At 53.8% G+C, this 14,018-nt stretch overlaps 2 protein-coding genes across 8 annotated transcripts; one reads left to right on the top strand and one right to left on the bottom strand.

Moving 5' to 3' along the window:
* Nucleotides 1-801: 801 nt before the first annotated feature.
* GUK1 (guanylate kinase 1) lies at nt 802-11,152 on the bottom strand. 4 transcript variants are annotated; one of them, XR_014950252.1, is made up of 9 exons: nt 11,024-11,152; nt 5,885-5,998; nt 5,109-5,150; nt 4,293-4,389; nt 3,299-3,437; nt 2,088-2,213; nt 1,789-1,873; nt 1,397-1,482; nt 802-979 (listed from the first exon to the last, which is right to left on the bottom strand). XR_014950252.1 is itself a non-coding variant. In XM_021540049.4 (8 exons), the coding sequence occupies exons 1-8, from the start codon at nt 11,064-11,066 to the stop codon at nt 944-946; spliced, it is 642 nt and encodes a 213-aa protein (XP_021395724.1). In that variant the 5' UTR covers nt 11,067-11,152; the 3' UTR covers nt 802-943. The 4 variants fall into 4 exon arrangements, 3 of the variants coding, with proteins under 3 accessions (XP_021395724.1, XP_085418316.1, XP_085418311.1); XM_021540049.4 differs by lacking the exon at nt 2,088-2,213; XM_085562190.1 differs by lacking the exon at nt 2,088-2,213 and having other exon boundaries at nt 10,889-11,119.
* Nucleotides 11,150-14,008, top strand: MRPL55 (mitochondrial ribosomal protein L55). Of its 4 annotated transcripts, none has more exons than XM_077789909.2 (4): nt 11,150-11,184; nt 11,722-11,800; nt 11,899-12,082; nt 13,803-14,008. In XM_077789909.2, the coding sequence occupies exons 2-4, from the start codon at nt 11,781-11,783 to the stop codon at nt 13,944-13,946; spliced, it is 348 nt and encodes a 115-aa protein (XP_077646035.2). In that variant the 5' UTR covers nt 11,150-11,184; nt 11,722-11,780; the 3' UTR covers nt 13,947-14,008. The 4 variants fall into 4 exon arrangements, with proteins under 4 accessions (XP_077646035.2, XP_085418330.1, XP_077646042.2 ...); XM_085562204.1 differs by having other exon boundaries at nt 11,692-11,800; XM_077789916.2 differs by having other exon boundaries at nt 11,150-11,267.
* The last annotated feature ends 10 nt before the right edge of the window (nt 14,009-14,018 follow it).

Below are 14,018 nucleotides of genomic sequence, written 5' to 3'. Positions count from 1 at the left end.
CTGCAGGGCCCAGCTGCTCGTGGGCTGTGTGGTTTGGGGGCACAGAGGCTGAAGTCACCACCGGTGGGACAGGAGCTCTGACAGATGGGTCATTCCATGGAATGGAATCACACAAGGGTTTGGGTTGGAAGGAACCTCAAAGCCCATCCTGTTCCACTCCCTGCCATGGCTGGGACACCTTCCACTGTCCCAGGGTGCTCCAAGCTCCACCCAACCTGGCCTTGGGCACTGCCAGGGATCCAGGAGCAGCCACAGCTGCTCTGGGCACCTGTGCCAGGGCCTGCCCACCCTCCCAGCCCAGAATTCCTTCCCAATATCCCTCTGGCAATGGGAGCCATTCCCTGTGTCCTGTCCCTCTCCAGCTCTCCTGGAGCCCCTTTAGGCCCTGCCAGGGGCTCTGAGCTCTCCCTAGAGCCTTCTCTTCTCCAGGTGAGCACCCCCAGCTCTCCCAGCTTATCCCCACAGTTTTCACAGTGTGAGAAACCAACCCAAGGACATTCCCTATGTCCTGCTGGAGGGACCGAAGAGCTTGGAAATGCTATGAAAACAATAATGTTAAAGTAAAGAAAACTTGGGAAATGAAGTGCAAAGGTCACAGAACAGAGACCTGTACACTGGATGCAGTGGATTCCCCCTAGGAAAAGGGATTTATTGCTGCCTTCAAGCACATCAGCCCAACAGCTTCTCCACAGCCCTTCCGGAAGGGCTCAGCACTTTGGCAGCTCCCAAAGAACCCGGAGGTACAAACCTGGGGGAGCACGTGCTGAGCATGCAGCAAACAGAAGCACAAGCATGACCAGGTTTCCTTTTCCTTGCTTTTAATAGAAACATCCTAGGGTAAGTTGGGGGTAGGAGCAGCCTAAAGGGAATGTCTTTTGGAATAAAATGCTGTGACGTGCTTCGGGAATGATGTGCAAAATTGAAACGCCCAAGCAGGGCCAGCTCAGGACTTCCTGGATTCTTCGGTCTTCTTGATTTCCTGCAAGGAGATCAGGAAAGAGACTGAGAGTCTGCCACTCTCTGGGAAACAACTTGTGGTTTCACAGCTTAGGAGACCAGGAGCGACCAACAACTCAGACCAGTTCCACAGCATTACAGGACCAAGCCCTGAGTTCACCTTTAGAGGCATGGCAAAGTTTGACTTGGAAGCTCCAGAAACAGGAATCCCCTTCTCTGCTACACAGAGATGAATGTTTCTTCTGCGCCAACTCAGGATTGTGTTGGATTCATTTCCCACTCTCAGGCCACTGATCCATCATCACTTGTATTCAATCTGTCCCTCAGCAGCTCAAAGCAGAGCAAGTGTGGGATGAGGTGACATTTCTGTGGCTGCCTGAGAACAGACCCTCACCTGTGTGGCACAGGAATAAGGTGGAAAAAATCCCCGAGGACTCACCTCCAGCAGCACCTCCTTCAATTCGGAATAGGCCTTTTCTAAATCATCATTAATAATGACCAGGTCAAACAGCCCAGGCTCTTTACCTGGGGAAGGAGATGAGGACAGAGTTAGAGGACAGCTTTTTTTTCCCTGTGTCAGCTCTCATGCACAAAGTCCCGTGGCATTTTAATGTGATTTTTCAGTATTATTATTAGATCAGCTGCTCTAATGAACTGCTCTGCCAGCTGCCCCCAAGGAACTGCAGTGGGAAATGCAGCAGTGATCCAACTCAGCTCGTGGCCGGCCCTGCCAGCGCTGCTGGAGAACACAATTCAGATGTTCCCACAAAAACCAGCTCCCAGATCACCCAGGCAACCCCTCTCCCTGCACACACCACTCCAAGGACTTACTGAGCTCCAGGTCCACGCGGGCAGCAGTCAAACGCTTCTGTAAACTCTCCTCTGTCTCAGTCTTTCGGTCCCGTAGTCGTTTCTCCTAAACCCAGGGACAAAGACAGTAGAGAAATGAGTGTTCTGCAAGCTGCAGGCACAAACCACCCCCACCCTCAGGCCAGTGCTGTCTGTGACCACGGGCACGTGAGAACACCCTGCAAAGGGCAAGGGGCCTTGCTTACAGCCCAGTGCAACCCAGTGGCCAAACTGGGCTTGAGATCTCCTACCCACAGTTCAGGGCCCCGGGTTTCTTTTACCTCCCTCTCATTTATTTATTTTTCCAGGTACTGCTGGAAATGAGATCTCTCTGCTGGGCTCTGGCATCTGGTGCTGCTGGCTTCCTCCTCCACAAACTCAACGAGAAACAGAGCCTGCCTGATGTACTGAGAGCAAGAGGGGAGAGTCAGGAGTTGTCCTCACGTGTCCTCATCCCTCTCTGAACCACGACAGTGATTCCACTGCTGCAAGAGTCCCACTGCAATCACTTACATAGGGGCAAGACCAGAGGGGCACAGAACTTAATGTGCTGCACAGAACCAGCCTCCCTGGTTTAATTTTAACTGTGGGGACAAATCTCAGCATAGCATGAAACACAATTAATGCATTTAAAGACTGGCCATGCTGCAATGGAGTCCATAACCAAGGCGTGGAAAATACTGAGGAAGGACTCAAAAAACAAAACACAGGAAGAGTTACCCCTGAAGAGCTGAGCCCTTCTGGAGTGGCTGTAGAGAAGCTGTTGGGCTGATTTATTGCTGCTTGAAGGCAGCAATAAATCCCTTTTTCTAGGGGGAATCCACTGCATCCAGAAACTGTTGCTTGTACAGGTTCTGTTCTGAGACCTAGAGAGCTTTGCACTTCATTTCCCAAGCTTTCTTTAGCTTTAACAAATATTTAAGACTTATCTCAGATGCTGGGGAACTGGGCTGGGTGGAGAAATCATTGTAAATCCAGGTGAACCAAGTGGGAAGAAATGCTGATGTCCGACTCAATTCAGAAGGCTGAATTATTTCTTTATTATAACTATACTATAATAGAGTAATATATTATTTAAAGGAGATACTCAAACTACAAACCTTTTTTAACTACCATATCTAAAGCACAACTTGTGACCCTCTCTCCAGAGTCCAGACACAGGTGGGTGGGATTGGCCATCAGGCTCAAACAATCCTCACCAGAATCTAATCAAGTAATCACCCCAGGTAAAGAATTCTTTAAACACATTCCACATGGGAAAAACAAGGAGCAGAAATAGAAATTGTTTTCTCTTTCTTTCCTCTGTGCTGCTCTATGCAAAACCCTGAGAGAGAGAAGAATGTGCCTGCCCCAGAGATAAGCTAGGCAATGTCCTGCCCAGCTAGCACAGGCCCCGAGGAAGCCCGAGGTGGCCGGGGAAGGGGAGCCGTGGCTGCAGAGCCGCGCGCTGATTACCTCTAACTGCTAACGGCAAAGCAAGGCGGGCGCTCACCAGGATCTCAATGGACGGCGGCTGCACCGAGATGTAGATGGGCTTCAGCTCCGTCTTCTTGATGTTCTTCACGCCCTGGATGTCGACGTCGAGGACACAGATCTGGTTCTGGGCCTGCACAGCCTGCACGGCTCCTTTACTGGGGACACAGCACACAGGGAAGGGTCAGAGCGCCCAGGGGTGCAGCAACCTCACAGGTCTCCCCTGTGCCAGGAGAGGACAGAGCCTGCTCTGCTCTTGATAAAGAGTTTCTCCAAGTGTCACTGCTCTGGGTGGAGCAGGGAGCTGCTGCCTCCTGCTACAGAGGCTGGCAAAGCCATGCTGGAAGGTTTTGATGTTCCCTTTTATCTCCCTCTCTCTCATCCCATAGGGATGGGTGGGATCATGTGTGACTATCCCACAGGATAGGTGGGACTGTCCATAAATTCCTGCCTTGGCACAGCTTCACCACCTGGAGGGAAGATTCCTGCAACCACGGCAGGAGGTTGGAACTTGGTGATCTTAAAGGTCCCTAACAGCCCAAACCATCCTGGGATTCTGGGACAAACATGGAAATAATCTTCACCAAAGAGCAAAACCACTGAGAACTCCCTTTCTCCAGAGATCCACTGACTCCACACTCTCTCCTGAAGGATGCTGGATGGACATGGATGCTGCATCTGGGTCACAAGACGCACTTAATTCTCCACTTAATTTTTCCAGTGATGGCTTTCATAAGCTGTGAAGACAATTTCTCTTCCCCAATATGGGGAATTGCCCCAAGCTTTCTAATCATTTATTAAAATTAACTGATGAGACTTAGAGAACAGAAAGGATTGGTGAGAACTTCAACTCGTCTGCTAAGCACGGGAGACTCTCCATTTTCTCACATCCTCAGGGGCTTGAAGAGATTCTGTATTTATTTTCTAGAATCCCAAAATAGTTTGGATTGGAAAGGATCTTCAAGACTACCTAATTCCAGCCCCTGTGGCAGAGGCAGGGACACCTGACCTACCTTGTCCCGTACATATTCCCGGAGAACTCCGCGTGCTCGATAAATTCACCAGCATCAATTTCTTTCTGCATTTCCTCTCTGGTCACAAAGTGATAATCTGGAGAAGGGGAAATGGGAAAATGGAGAGAAATTAATATTGTGAATTTCATGATCAAAATGACACCCATGGCTTTCTGAGGATGAAGACACTAAAAATGTGTTTTAGACAAGGATTCACTTCCTACTTCCACACCACTTGTCCAAACACCTGCTCAAAGGTTCTGGAGTTTTCTGTGTGGCCAAAAATGCTGCTCTACCCCATTTTTCATATCCTTTGCCATTCTTGTTGCAGTGGGAACATCTCCCCCCTTGCCTACAGGTGTAGGACACATTACAGCAGGACTGGCAAAGCCTTTAATTTGAAAGGATTTCTAATTAAAGACCAGAATGCAATGAAAGAGAGGGAGATAAAAGGGAACATCAAAACCAAACTAACTAAAAAGGAATATTGCTCTGTCTTCTATTGAAATTTCTTCCTGTCATTTCAGAGGGAAAACTGCCATTGGAAAATAAGATTAAACCTCATTTGGTTGTTTCTTAAATATGCAAATACATGAGAAAACAGCTGGGTACAAGGTATTAATACAGCTAAAACCATCTAATTAAGCAGCTGCACTTCCCAAAGCGGTGGCCGTTGGAGATATCTCCTCAGAACTACCTGGAACTTTGGAAAATCAAATCACCCAAGTTTAGAGCACAGTACCTAGAATGAGAACTCAGCTTTGAAAACCTGAATTATTTGGAGAGTCCAATGAGACCCGACTGCAACAGGCTCACCTTTGCCATTCACTTCTCCAGGTCTCGGCTGCCTTGTGGTATCTGCAGGATAAAAAGGAGGGAAAAAAAAAGAATAAACAGCCTTGTAAATTCTCTGCATCACCCACAGGTGTTGCAGGATCAAAGAAATGCCAAGGTGTAAGTGGCACGTGGATTTCTAGGAAAAAAATCTCTACCAAGAGGCAATTTGGGAGAAAATAAGGTTTAGTTTGGAGCGAGGAGAGATACAGTTGAATAAGGAGCATAGGACGATGAACACATAAAATGGATAATTTTTTTTCCCAGAGCATTAGATTCTTTAAGCATCCAGTATTTGTTCTTTCATGGTGGAGTGAATCCAGATCTCAAAGCACGGATTTTACTTGCAGCACGCAAAGTGCTGGGACATTAAAACACATTTTGGAAATGGACCTAAAAACACCTTACGAGGCTCCATGGAAAAATCAAATGGCTTTTGAAGCAGAAATGTGGGGGAATTTTGTTACTTTCACAGTCAAGAATCACTCAGAAGAATCTTGTTTCCTCTCTGAGTTGTGTTTAAAGATGTGGGGAGTCACTAAACCTGGAAAGGTGCTACTCCAGACAAAGCTTAGACCCACCACTCAATACCAGGAGTAGAGGTGCCCTGAATTATTTAAACATTCCAAAGAGCCCACAGGCAGACTGGGACACAGCCAAGCCAGGAAAAACCATTCTTTGGGGTATAAATAGAAGCAGGCTCTATTTATAGAGCTGGCACTGCTGAGCTCCTCCACAGCCCATCCCTGGATACTCACGGGAGACGCTGAAGCCGAAGACGTTCTCATAATCTTTGAACAATTTCTTTAGCAAAGTGCTTTTCCCTGCACCTGATGGGCCACTCAGAACCACTGGCCTTGGTCCCTGCATGACTGGGGAGAGACAGAAAAATGTGTCTGGTTAGAAACACCCATGGAAACGCAGCTGTGGATTCCCAGGAGTGCTCAGCCCCTCAAAACAGCACCAATCCTTTACCCTTGGGTACAAATTTCCACAGAAAAATCTGAAATTATGCAAAAGCACAAGCTTAGAGTTGATAAAAAGTACTGGGAATGAAGAAACATTTCTCAAGAGACTGAGGTTAAACTCATAGGAGGATGTAACCCAAAGAAGGAGGAAACTGGAATTTAACTGCCACTAAACTGGGATGATTCAAGCCAGCTCTTTTCCCTCACAGCTGGGTCTCACTGGGACCACAACCTAAGGAAAACTCTCTCTGAAAGGAAAAAAAAATCCTATTTTTAGATGCCTTGTGGCATTTGGAATCATGGGACAGAGGTACAGTCCCAGCCCCTTCCCTCTCACAGGGAGAAAGGAGCTTCAAGGAGAGTTTGCAGATAAAACTTTGTATCACCAACCCCCAAACCCTTGCAACAGCATCTGAACTCAGGTGCCATCACTGCCATGAACATGCCCAGGTGTTCATTCCTGTATTTCCTGAAGCACCAACTCCACCTGCAGGTGTTTCACAGCAAGAAGGAAAGAGATCCCAGAGATCAGTTCCTAGTACAGGTGGAAAAAATGCAGCCTGGGGCCACACAGAACTTCCTGCAGTTGTTTCTTCATCCAGAAAGAAAGAAAAAGGTATGTTTTTGTGTTCCTGTGTCTCTGGAGAGGAGGAAAGGTTAATTATCCACATGTGAAAAAGAAGAAATGCTATATAAAGGCGCAGGGGGTACCACTGGGGACCCTCATCCATCAGCAGCTTCCAAACCGGAAGTGATGGCGAGAGTGTAACAAATCAATAAGTTCTTTCTATTTAAAAAGTTATTTGAGCAAACAAGGAAAGAATTTCCTCAGCCTCCCGGGCTGGGTGTGGCCTGGGGAGCCACGAGCCAAGAGGCAGATAAGGCCTTTCCATTTTAAATGAGCTCATAGCAATGTCGCCCTGACCTTACACATCACTTTTCCGACAGCCTTAAGCCAAACGCTGTCTCACCAGAGCGGCCGCGGGCTAATCCCGCCGGGCTCCCTCTCCCTGACCCCGCCTGCCGAGCCGGAGCATCCTCAGCCCCAAATCCCTCCTGCTCGGGCTGCACGGCAGCCGGAGAATTACACAACTTTTCCCTCTGCTCATCCCAGGGATATTAATGCACAAAGGAGGTGTCAACAGCGGCGACGCGGGCGGTGAACACCCACGGTCGATAATCACCCGTAAGGAAATTCCTTTTTTCCTTTTTTTTTTAGCTTAGTGCCCTCCGAGTGCTGCAGCCTCAGAGAACCAAGAAATGGAATCGTAAGAGGACCAGTCTCATCACCACAGGGCCGGAGCAGGCTCCATCATCCCAAAACCAGAAGGCTGAACAAACTCTAGGAAGGCCTTTGGGGACTTTCCTACCATTCCCTTGGTCTTTAAACTTCTGTAATTTCCAAAAATCACAGGTTTTGCCTAAATGTTCAAGACAAAAGAATGCAGCAGGGAAATACTACTCAGTGCTAGCAGCAAGGGAGCAGAGCAGTTACTCAAAGCACTTCCCTCTCTCTGTCCCTCACAGTTCTCTCCCACAAAATTCATCAGGTGAGCCCCAAGCATTCCTTGGAAAACACTCCACAAATTCCCCACCCTTCAGACATCCCAAAATGTTTCACAACATATCTGTCCCCAAACCATGCTGCTCCATCACACAACAGCTTCCACAAGCACCCCAAAAACCCCACAGGTGACATCAGGATGCTAGATGGATTTCCAGGCATTCCAGGTTCCCTTCCAGGATCCAGCTGTGCCAACAGGAACTGTACTGGATGCACAAATCCCAGCCCCAGAGCCCAGCCAGAAGGAAAAGAGCTTTCCCCTCATCTCCCTCAAAATTTCATCTGCCCTTAGCAAACACCAGCAGAAGTTTAAATCACTTTCAATCGTTCCATCCCAGACAAACTGGGAAGGGGGCAGAGGAACAGGCTGGGAGCAGGCTCCAACACATCCTTACCTTTCCCTTGTGCTCCCTTCCAGCCAAGGAAAGCAGCGCGGGCTCCTGGGGACAGAGCTGGGCTATTTGTGAGCTCCTAAAGCCTTAATTAACGAGCTGCAGTTTGAAGGTGGCCAATGAGAGCAACCCTGCTGAGCTTTAATCTCCCCCGCGGTTCCTCCTCCGCTCCCTGCTCTCCTGGCTGGCAAAGCTGCAGCCAACACCCCCAAAGGCTGAGGGGTGCCAGCCCCTCCTGGGGATTATGGAAAGCAGCAAAGCTGTCCCTGTCCCTGCAAGTCACAAGGATTTTGTCTGTGAAGAATCCTGGAATGGTTTGTGTTGGAAGGGACCTTCCAGACTGTCTAATTCCACACCCATGGGCAAGGACAATTTCCACTAGGCCAGGCTGCTTCAAGCTCCATCCAACCTGGAACACTTCCAGGCACTTTCCTTCTGCAGGAACATTGCTCTTCCTTTGGGCCAGATCCACACAGCTTCACCTCAGGCCCACCACCACAAGGCAACAGGAAAACTCCTTCTCCTGCTCACAGATCCAAACCACTCCCACAGTGGGACCCCCCACTTCACTTTGCTGCCTTTTCTTTCCCCAGAACACTCCTAACTAAGAGAAAAGACACCTGGGTAGTGATCACATCTCACTGCTTTCAAAACAGCTAAAAATAAACCTGAACACTTGCAGGTGTTTCCTCCTGCCTCCCTTGTGAATCCCTTCTCCTGCTGCAGATCTGCAGAGGAAAACTGAGAGGCAACAAAAGCCATTTCCACTCCCATGGAATCCCATCCTGGGGCTGGGCCCTCACAGGAGGAATGATGGCAAACTGGGAATTTCATAGAATTCTGGAACAGTTTGGTTAGAAGTGACCTTACAGCTCATCTTGTTCTACCCCTGCCATGGCAGGGACACCTCCCACTGCCCCAGGGCTCCCAGCCCTGTGCAGCCTGGCCTTGGGCACTGCCAGGGCAATCCCAGGATGTTCCTGCCCTCATTCCCTGCTCCCCCACCCCTGCCAAACACCACAGCCCTCAAAACCCACAGGTAAAGCAACAAGAAAGCCCCAAAACCCCAGATCTGGTGGATATGGGGCTTCTTTCTCTCTTCTGTTTGGTTCCAGGGATGCATTGGTGCATCACATTTCCAGGCTGGCTGCAGCAGGAATGTCACAAAAATGCATTTTAGGCAGAAGCTCAATTTTTTATCCCCCCTTTTGTCAGGTTTTGGCATTTTCAGAGCAGCCAATCTACAAATATTCAGCACAGAGGGTTTCCAGCCTAACCCACCAAAACCACTGCAGAGTTGATCAGCAAGAGAACAGCCCAACTAATTAACAACATTAATTATCTTCCACTCCTGGGCTTGAGGACAAACAGCCATATAAACCCCTCTGGGCTGCAAAAAGACAAGGAGGGCACAGGAGTTGTCCCAAGGCAAGGAATGGCTCCTGGTCTGCTTATGCTGCTAAATTCACCCTGGATTTTACCTCGTAGGTGGCAACATAACCAGGGAAGCAAAGGACAGACATCACAAGAGTTAAACAAATTAAAACTGATTAGCAGAGAGGCTTTACAGGGAAGGCAAAGCCCCCTTATGAAGAAGAAAAGAAGATTAAAGCACGGTTTCCCTGGAGCCTTGAGAAAGGTCTCCTGGATTAGGATTATAATCCCACCCCCTATTTTTAGCAGGTTTGTTATAAAGGTGCCACCCCCACCTTTGTAAAATTTGGGACAGGTTCCAAAAAGGGAGAGAGCTCCTGCTGTGACAGAGAGGAAATTATCTGCAGGGAGGTTCCAACCTTCCAGCTTTACCCATCCTGTGGTTCTGTGAGGAGCAGAGCATCCCACAGCAGTACAGAGCTGGAGCTCAGCCACCTTTTTCCTGGAAATCATTACCTACAAACACTAATTAGCCTCTCCACTGGCTGCACTCCTGGCATGCAGGGAGCGGTGATGCTGCAGACAGAACACAAAGCACTCGCTCAAGGTCACTGCAGAAACCAGGGAGGTCCAAACCTGTTATCCCCAGACCATGTCCTCCTCCTGTAAACCAGACCAGTTTAACTCACCAGTAGGCTGAAACCAGTTTACCCACCTGGAAAACCTCTAGAGAGGTGAAGCTCACACAGGTGTGGTTTTATGGGTTTGTTTTAGGATACCTGAGGGCTGCTTATCCCTAAAACCCTCTTACCTCACCCTTGTGATGCTCACAAACCTCACCTGCTCCCACAGGCACATCCCAGCCTGCCTTATCAAACCAGGGACATCTTGAGCCACCCTGGAGCAGCTCAGCCACGGGGCCCCGCTGTGGATGTCTGGAAGGACACACAACCAGCCTGGGGACAGCCCCGTGGGGGCTGTGACCTGTCCCACCCCCCAGCCATCCCACACAGGTAATACAGGACAGATGGGGGGAGCTCAGCCTCCCCGGGGCTGGGTGTGGGGATCACCCAGGGGCTCCTGGGGGGGATCAGCACCCCCAGGTCGGTGCCTCAGTGTGCACTGAGGACCCCCATGAGGCACCCAGCAGCCTGGGGCCGGCTGGGACCCCCCAGCTCAGGGCTGCAGGAGGGGCTGGGGGCCCTCAGTGCAGGAGCCTGGAGCATCCTGGGCCCGGCTGGACCCCCCAAAGCCAGCCTGGGCTTCAACCCAGGGCCGACAAAAGGCGCTGAGCACCCCGGGACCCCTCGGCAGAGGAACCCCCGGGCAGGCTGGCCCCCTCAGCCCTTGTGGGCCCTTGTGAGGGGCTGGGAACCCCAGAGCCGGGCGGGATTCCTCATTCCAAGCCCACCGTGAAGGGCTGAGAACCCCAGAGCCGGGCGGGATTCCTCATTCCAAGCCCACCGTGAGGGGCCGAACGCCCCGAGGCCACTCAGCCGAGAACCCCTGTGAGTGGCGGAGCTCCGCGGGCCGGTGGGACCCGCTGCGTCCGCAGCCCCCGCGAGGGTCTGGGCCCGCTGTGCCCCTCAGGCTGCTCACCCGCCCGGGCGATGCCCGCCCCGCGCATCCGCCCGAGGATCATGAGGGGACTTGGGGTGGGGGGGCGCGGTCCCGGCAGCCCCCGCGCGCGCGCGCGCCCGCCGCCACCGCCGCGCGCCTGACGTCACCGCGGGGGCGGGGCCGTGCGGAGCGCGCCGGACGTGAGTGCGGGGCGGCGGGACGGACCACGCGGCGGGCCGGGCGGGGGTGCATGGGGATGAACCATGAGAGTGGCGGGGTGGAGGTGCGGGGCAGCAGGGTGAGGGTAGTTGTGGGAGAACGGAGGGGGCAAGGTGGGCTGAACCATGGCGGGGCGGAGGGGAGCACGGTGGGGTGGCGGGAGGTTGGAGAGAGGCGGGAGGGCTGAACCAAGGTGGGTGCGGGGGGGGGAGGCGTGATGGGATTGAACCATGACGGGGAGAGCGGGGGGGAGCTATCATGGAACTGACCCATGGCTGGGCAAGGGGTGGTTGGGTTAAACCATTGCGGGAATGGGGGGGAAACGTAGAGGGGTGACGCATGGCGGGGGGCGCCGTGGGGCTGCACCATTGCGGGGATGGGGGGAACCGTAGAGGGCTGAACCATGGCGAGGGCGGGGGGAGCCGTGCCATGCCCGTGGCTGCCGCGATGCCTCTCCGTGGTGCGGACGGGATGCGGCAGCTCCGCAGCGATGGCGACACGGGGGTGTCCCCCCGCAGCCACGCCGGGACCTCTCCGTGTGTCCCCAGCTGCTCCGTGCGCTGCCCGCCGGGCTGAGATGGCGAGCGGGGCGCTGAGGTGAGCGCGGAGTGCCCGGGGGCAGCGGCGGTGTGCCCGCGGGCGGCAGCCCGGCAGCCGCGCGGTGACACCGGCGCCGTGCCGCCTTCCCCCGCCAGAGCCCTGCGCCTCCCGGCCGCGTCCCGGGCGGCGCTCGCCGCCTGCGCCCGCAGCAACTCCAACCGCGCCGCCGTCGGACACCTGCAGCGGCAGCGCTACGGCCGCCGCTACCCCGTGCTGCTGGTCGGCACCGACGGCTCCACCGTCCGCCTGCGCTACGGCGAGCCCAAGAGGATCCTCATGGTACGGGGACAGCCGCGGGGCTGCGAGCCGGCGGGTCCCGGGGGCTCGCGGTGTGTCCCGAGGGGGATCACGCCCTGTCCCGGTAGCTGAGGAGGGGTGCTGGCAGCTCACAGCGTGTCCCTGGGATCTCACACTGTGTCCCTAGGGAATCTCACAGCGTGTCCCAGGGGTCATGCCCAGTCCCAGGGCTCCATGCCCTGTCCCTGGGATCTCACACTGTGTCCCTGGGGAATATCACACCGTGTTCCAGGGGTCCATGGCGGGTCCCTGGGATCTCACACCGTGTCCCAGGGGTCATGCCCGGTCCCAGGGCTCCATGCCGTGTCCCTGGGATTTCATGTTGTGTCCCTGAGGAATCTCACACCATGTCCCATGGGGTCATGCCCAGTCCCAGGGCTCCACACCGTGTCCCTGGGATCTCACACTGTGTCCCTAGAGAATCTCACACCATGCCCCAGGGGTCATGCCTGGTCCCAGGGCTTCACACCGTGTCCCTGGGATCTCGCACTGTGTCCCAAGGGGTCATGCCTGCTCCCAGAGCTCCAGGCTGTGTCCCTGGAGTCTCACATTGTGTCCCAGGGGGTCACACCCTGTCCCTGGGATCTCACACCGTGTCCCAGGGGTCATACCCAGTCCCAGGGCTCCATGCCGTGTCCCTGGGATCTCACACTGTGTCCCTAGGGAATCTCACAGCGTGTCCCAGGGGTCATGCCCGGTCCCAGGGCTCCATGCCGTGTCCCAAGGGGTCACGCCCTGTCCCTGGGATCTCACACCATGTCCCACGGGTCATGCCTGCTCCCAGAGCTCCATGCTGTGTCCCTGGGATCTCACACTGTGTCCCTAGGGAATCTCACAGCGTGTCCCAGGGGTCATGCCCGGTCCCAGGGCTCCATGCCCTGTCCCTGGGATCTCACACTGTGTCCCTGGGGAATATCACACCGTGTTCTAGGGGTCCATGGCGGGTCCCTGGGATCTCACACCGTGTCCCAGGGGTCATGCCCGGTCCCAGGGCTCCATGCCGTGTCCCTGGGATTTCATGTTGTGTCCCTGAGGAATCTCACACCATGTCCCATGGGGTCATGCCTGGTCCCAGGGCTCCACACCGTGTCCCTGGGATCTCGCACTGTGTCCCAAGGGATCATGCCTGCTCCCAGAGCTCCAGGCTGTGTCCCTGGAGTCTCATATTGTGTCCCAGGGGGTCACACCCTGTCCCTGGGATCTCACACCGTGTCCCAGGGGTCATACCCAGTCCCAGGGCTCCATGCTGTGTCCCTGGGATCTCACACTGTGTCCCTAGGGAATCTCACACCGTGTCCCAAGGGTCATGCCCAGTCCCAGGGCTCCATGCCGTGTCCCAAGGGGTCATGTCCTGTCCCTGGGATCTCACACTGTGTCCCTAGGGAATCTCACAGCATGTCCCAGGGGTCATGCCCGGTCCCAGGGCTCCATGCTGTGTCCCTGGGATCTTGCACCGTGTCCCAAGGGGTCATGTCCTGTCCCTGGGATCTCACACTGTGTCCCTAGGGAATCTCACACCGTGTCTCAGGGGTCATGCCTGCTCCCAGGGCTCCACACCGTGTCCCTGGGATCTCACACCGTGTCCCAGGGGTCATGCCCGGTCCCAGGGCTCCATGCTGTGTCCCTGGGATCTCACGCCACGTCCTAGAGGTGTCACACACTGTGTCCCCGCGGTCTCGCCCCATGTCCCCCGTGTCCCCAGATGCCCCTGGACAGCAGCACGCTGCCCGAAGCCGAGCGCAAGGCTCGTCTGCGCCGCCACTTCCCCAGCAAGCCTAAGGCCAAGCAGGAGGAAACCTTCGAGGGCATCGACCTGGACACCTACAAGAAGTTCTGGAAGAAGTGAAGCGCTGAACCCAGAATTGTATCAATCTATAAATAAAACCACAGTAATAAAATGAAAACACAGCCGTGTGTG

The sequence above is a fragment of the Lonchura striata genome, chromosome 2, assembly GCF_050655825.1.
Source record: "Lonchura striata isolate lonStrDom1 chromosome 2, ASM5065582v1, whole genome shotgun sequence".
NCBI lineage: Eukaryota > Metazoa > Chordata > Aves > Passeriformes > Estrildidae > Lonchura > Lonchura striata.
This window is presented reverse-complemented; position numbering and strand designations above follow the sequence as displayed.

Excerpts from the sequence above, each read along its gene's own strand:
- GUK1 (XM_021540049.4), bottom strand. The coding sequence starts at position 11,066 with ATGATCCTCGGGCGGATGCGCGGGGCGGGCATCGCCCGGGCGG. Across the intron at positions 5,999-11,023 it reads GGCGGGCATCGCCCGGGCGG|TCATGCAGGGACCAAGGCCA; the intron begins GTGAGCAGCCTG and ends GTCTCTCCCCAG. Across the intron at positions 980-1,396 it reads TGAAGGAGGTGCTGCTGGAG|GAAATCAAGAAGACCGAAGA; the intron begins GTGAGTCCTCGG and ends ATCTCCTTGCAG.
- MRPL55 (XM_085562204.1), top strand. The coding sequence starts at position 11,694 with ATGGCGACACGGGGGTGTCCCCCCGCAGCCACGCCGGGACCTCTCCGT. Across the intron at positions 11,801-11,898 it reads ATGGCGAGCGGGGCGCTGAG|AGCCCTGCGCCTCCCGGCCG; the intron begins GTGAGCGCGGAG and ends TTCCCCCGCCAG. Across the intron at positions 12,083-13,802 it reads AGCCCAAGAGGATCCTCATG|ATGCCCCTGGACAGCAGCAC; the intron begins GTACGGGGACAG and ends CCGTGTCCCCAG.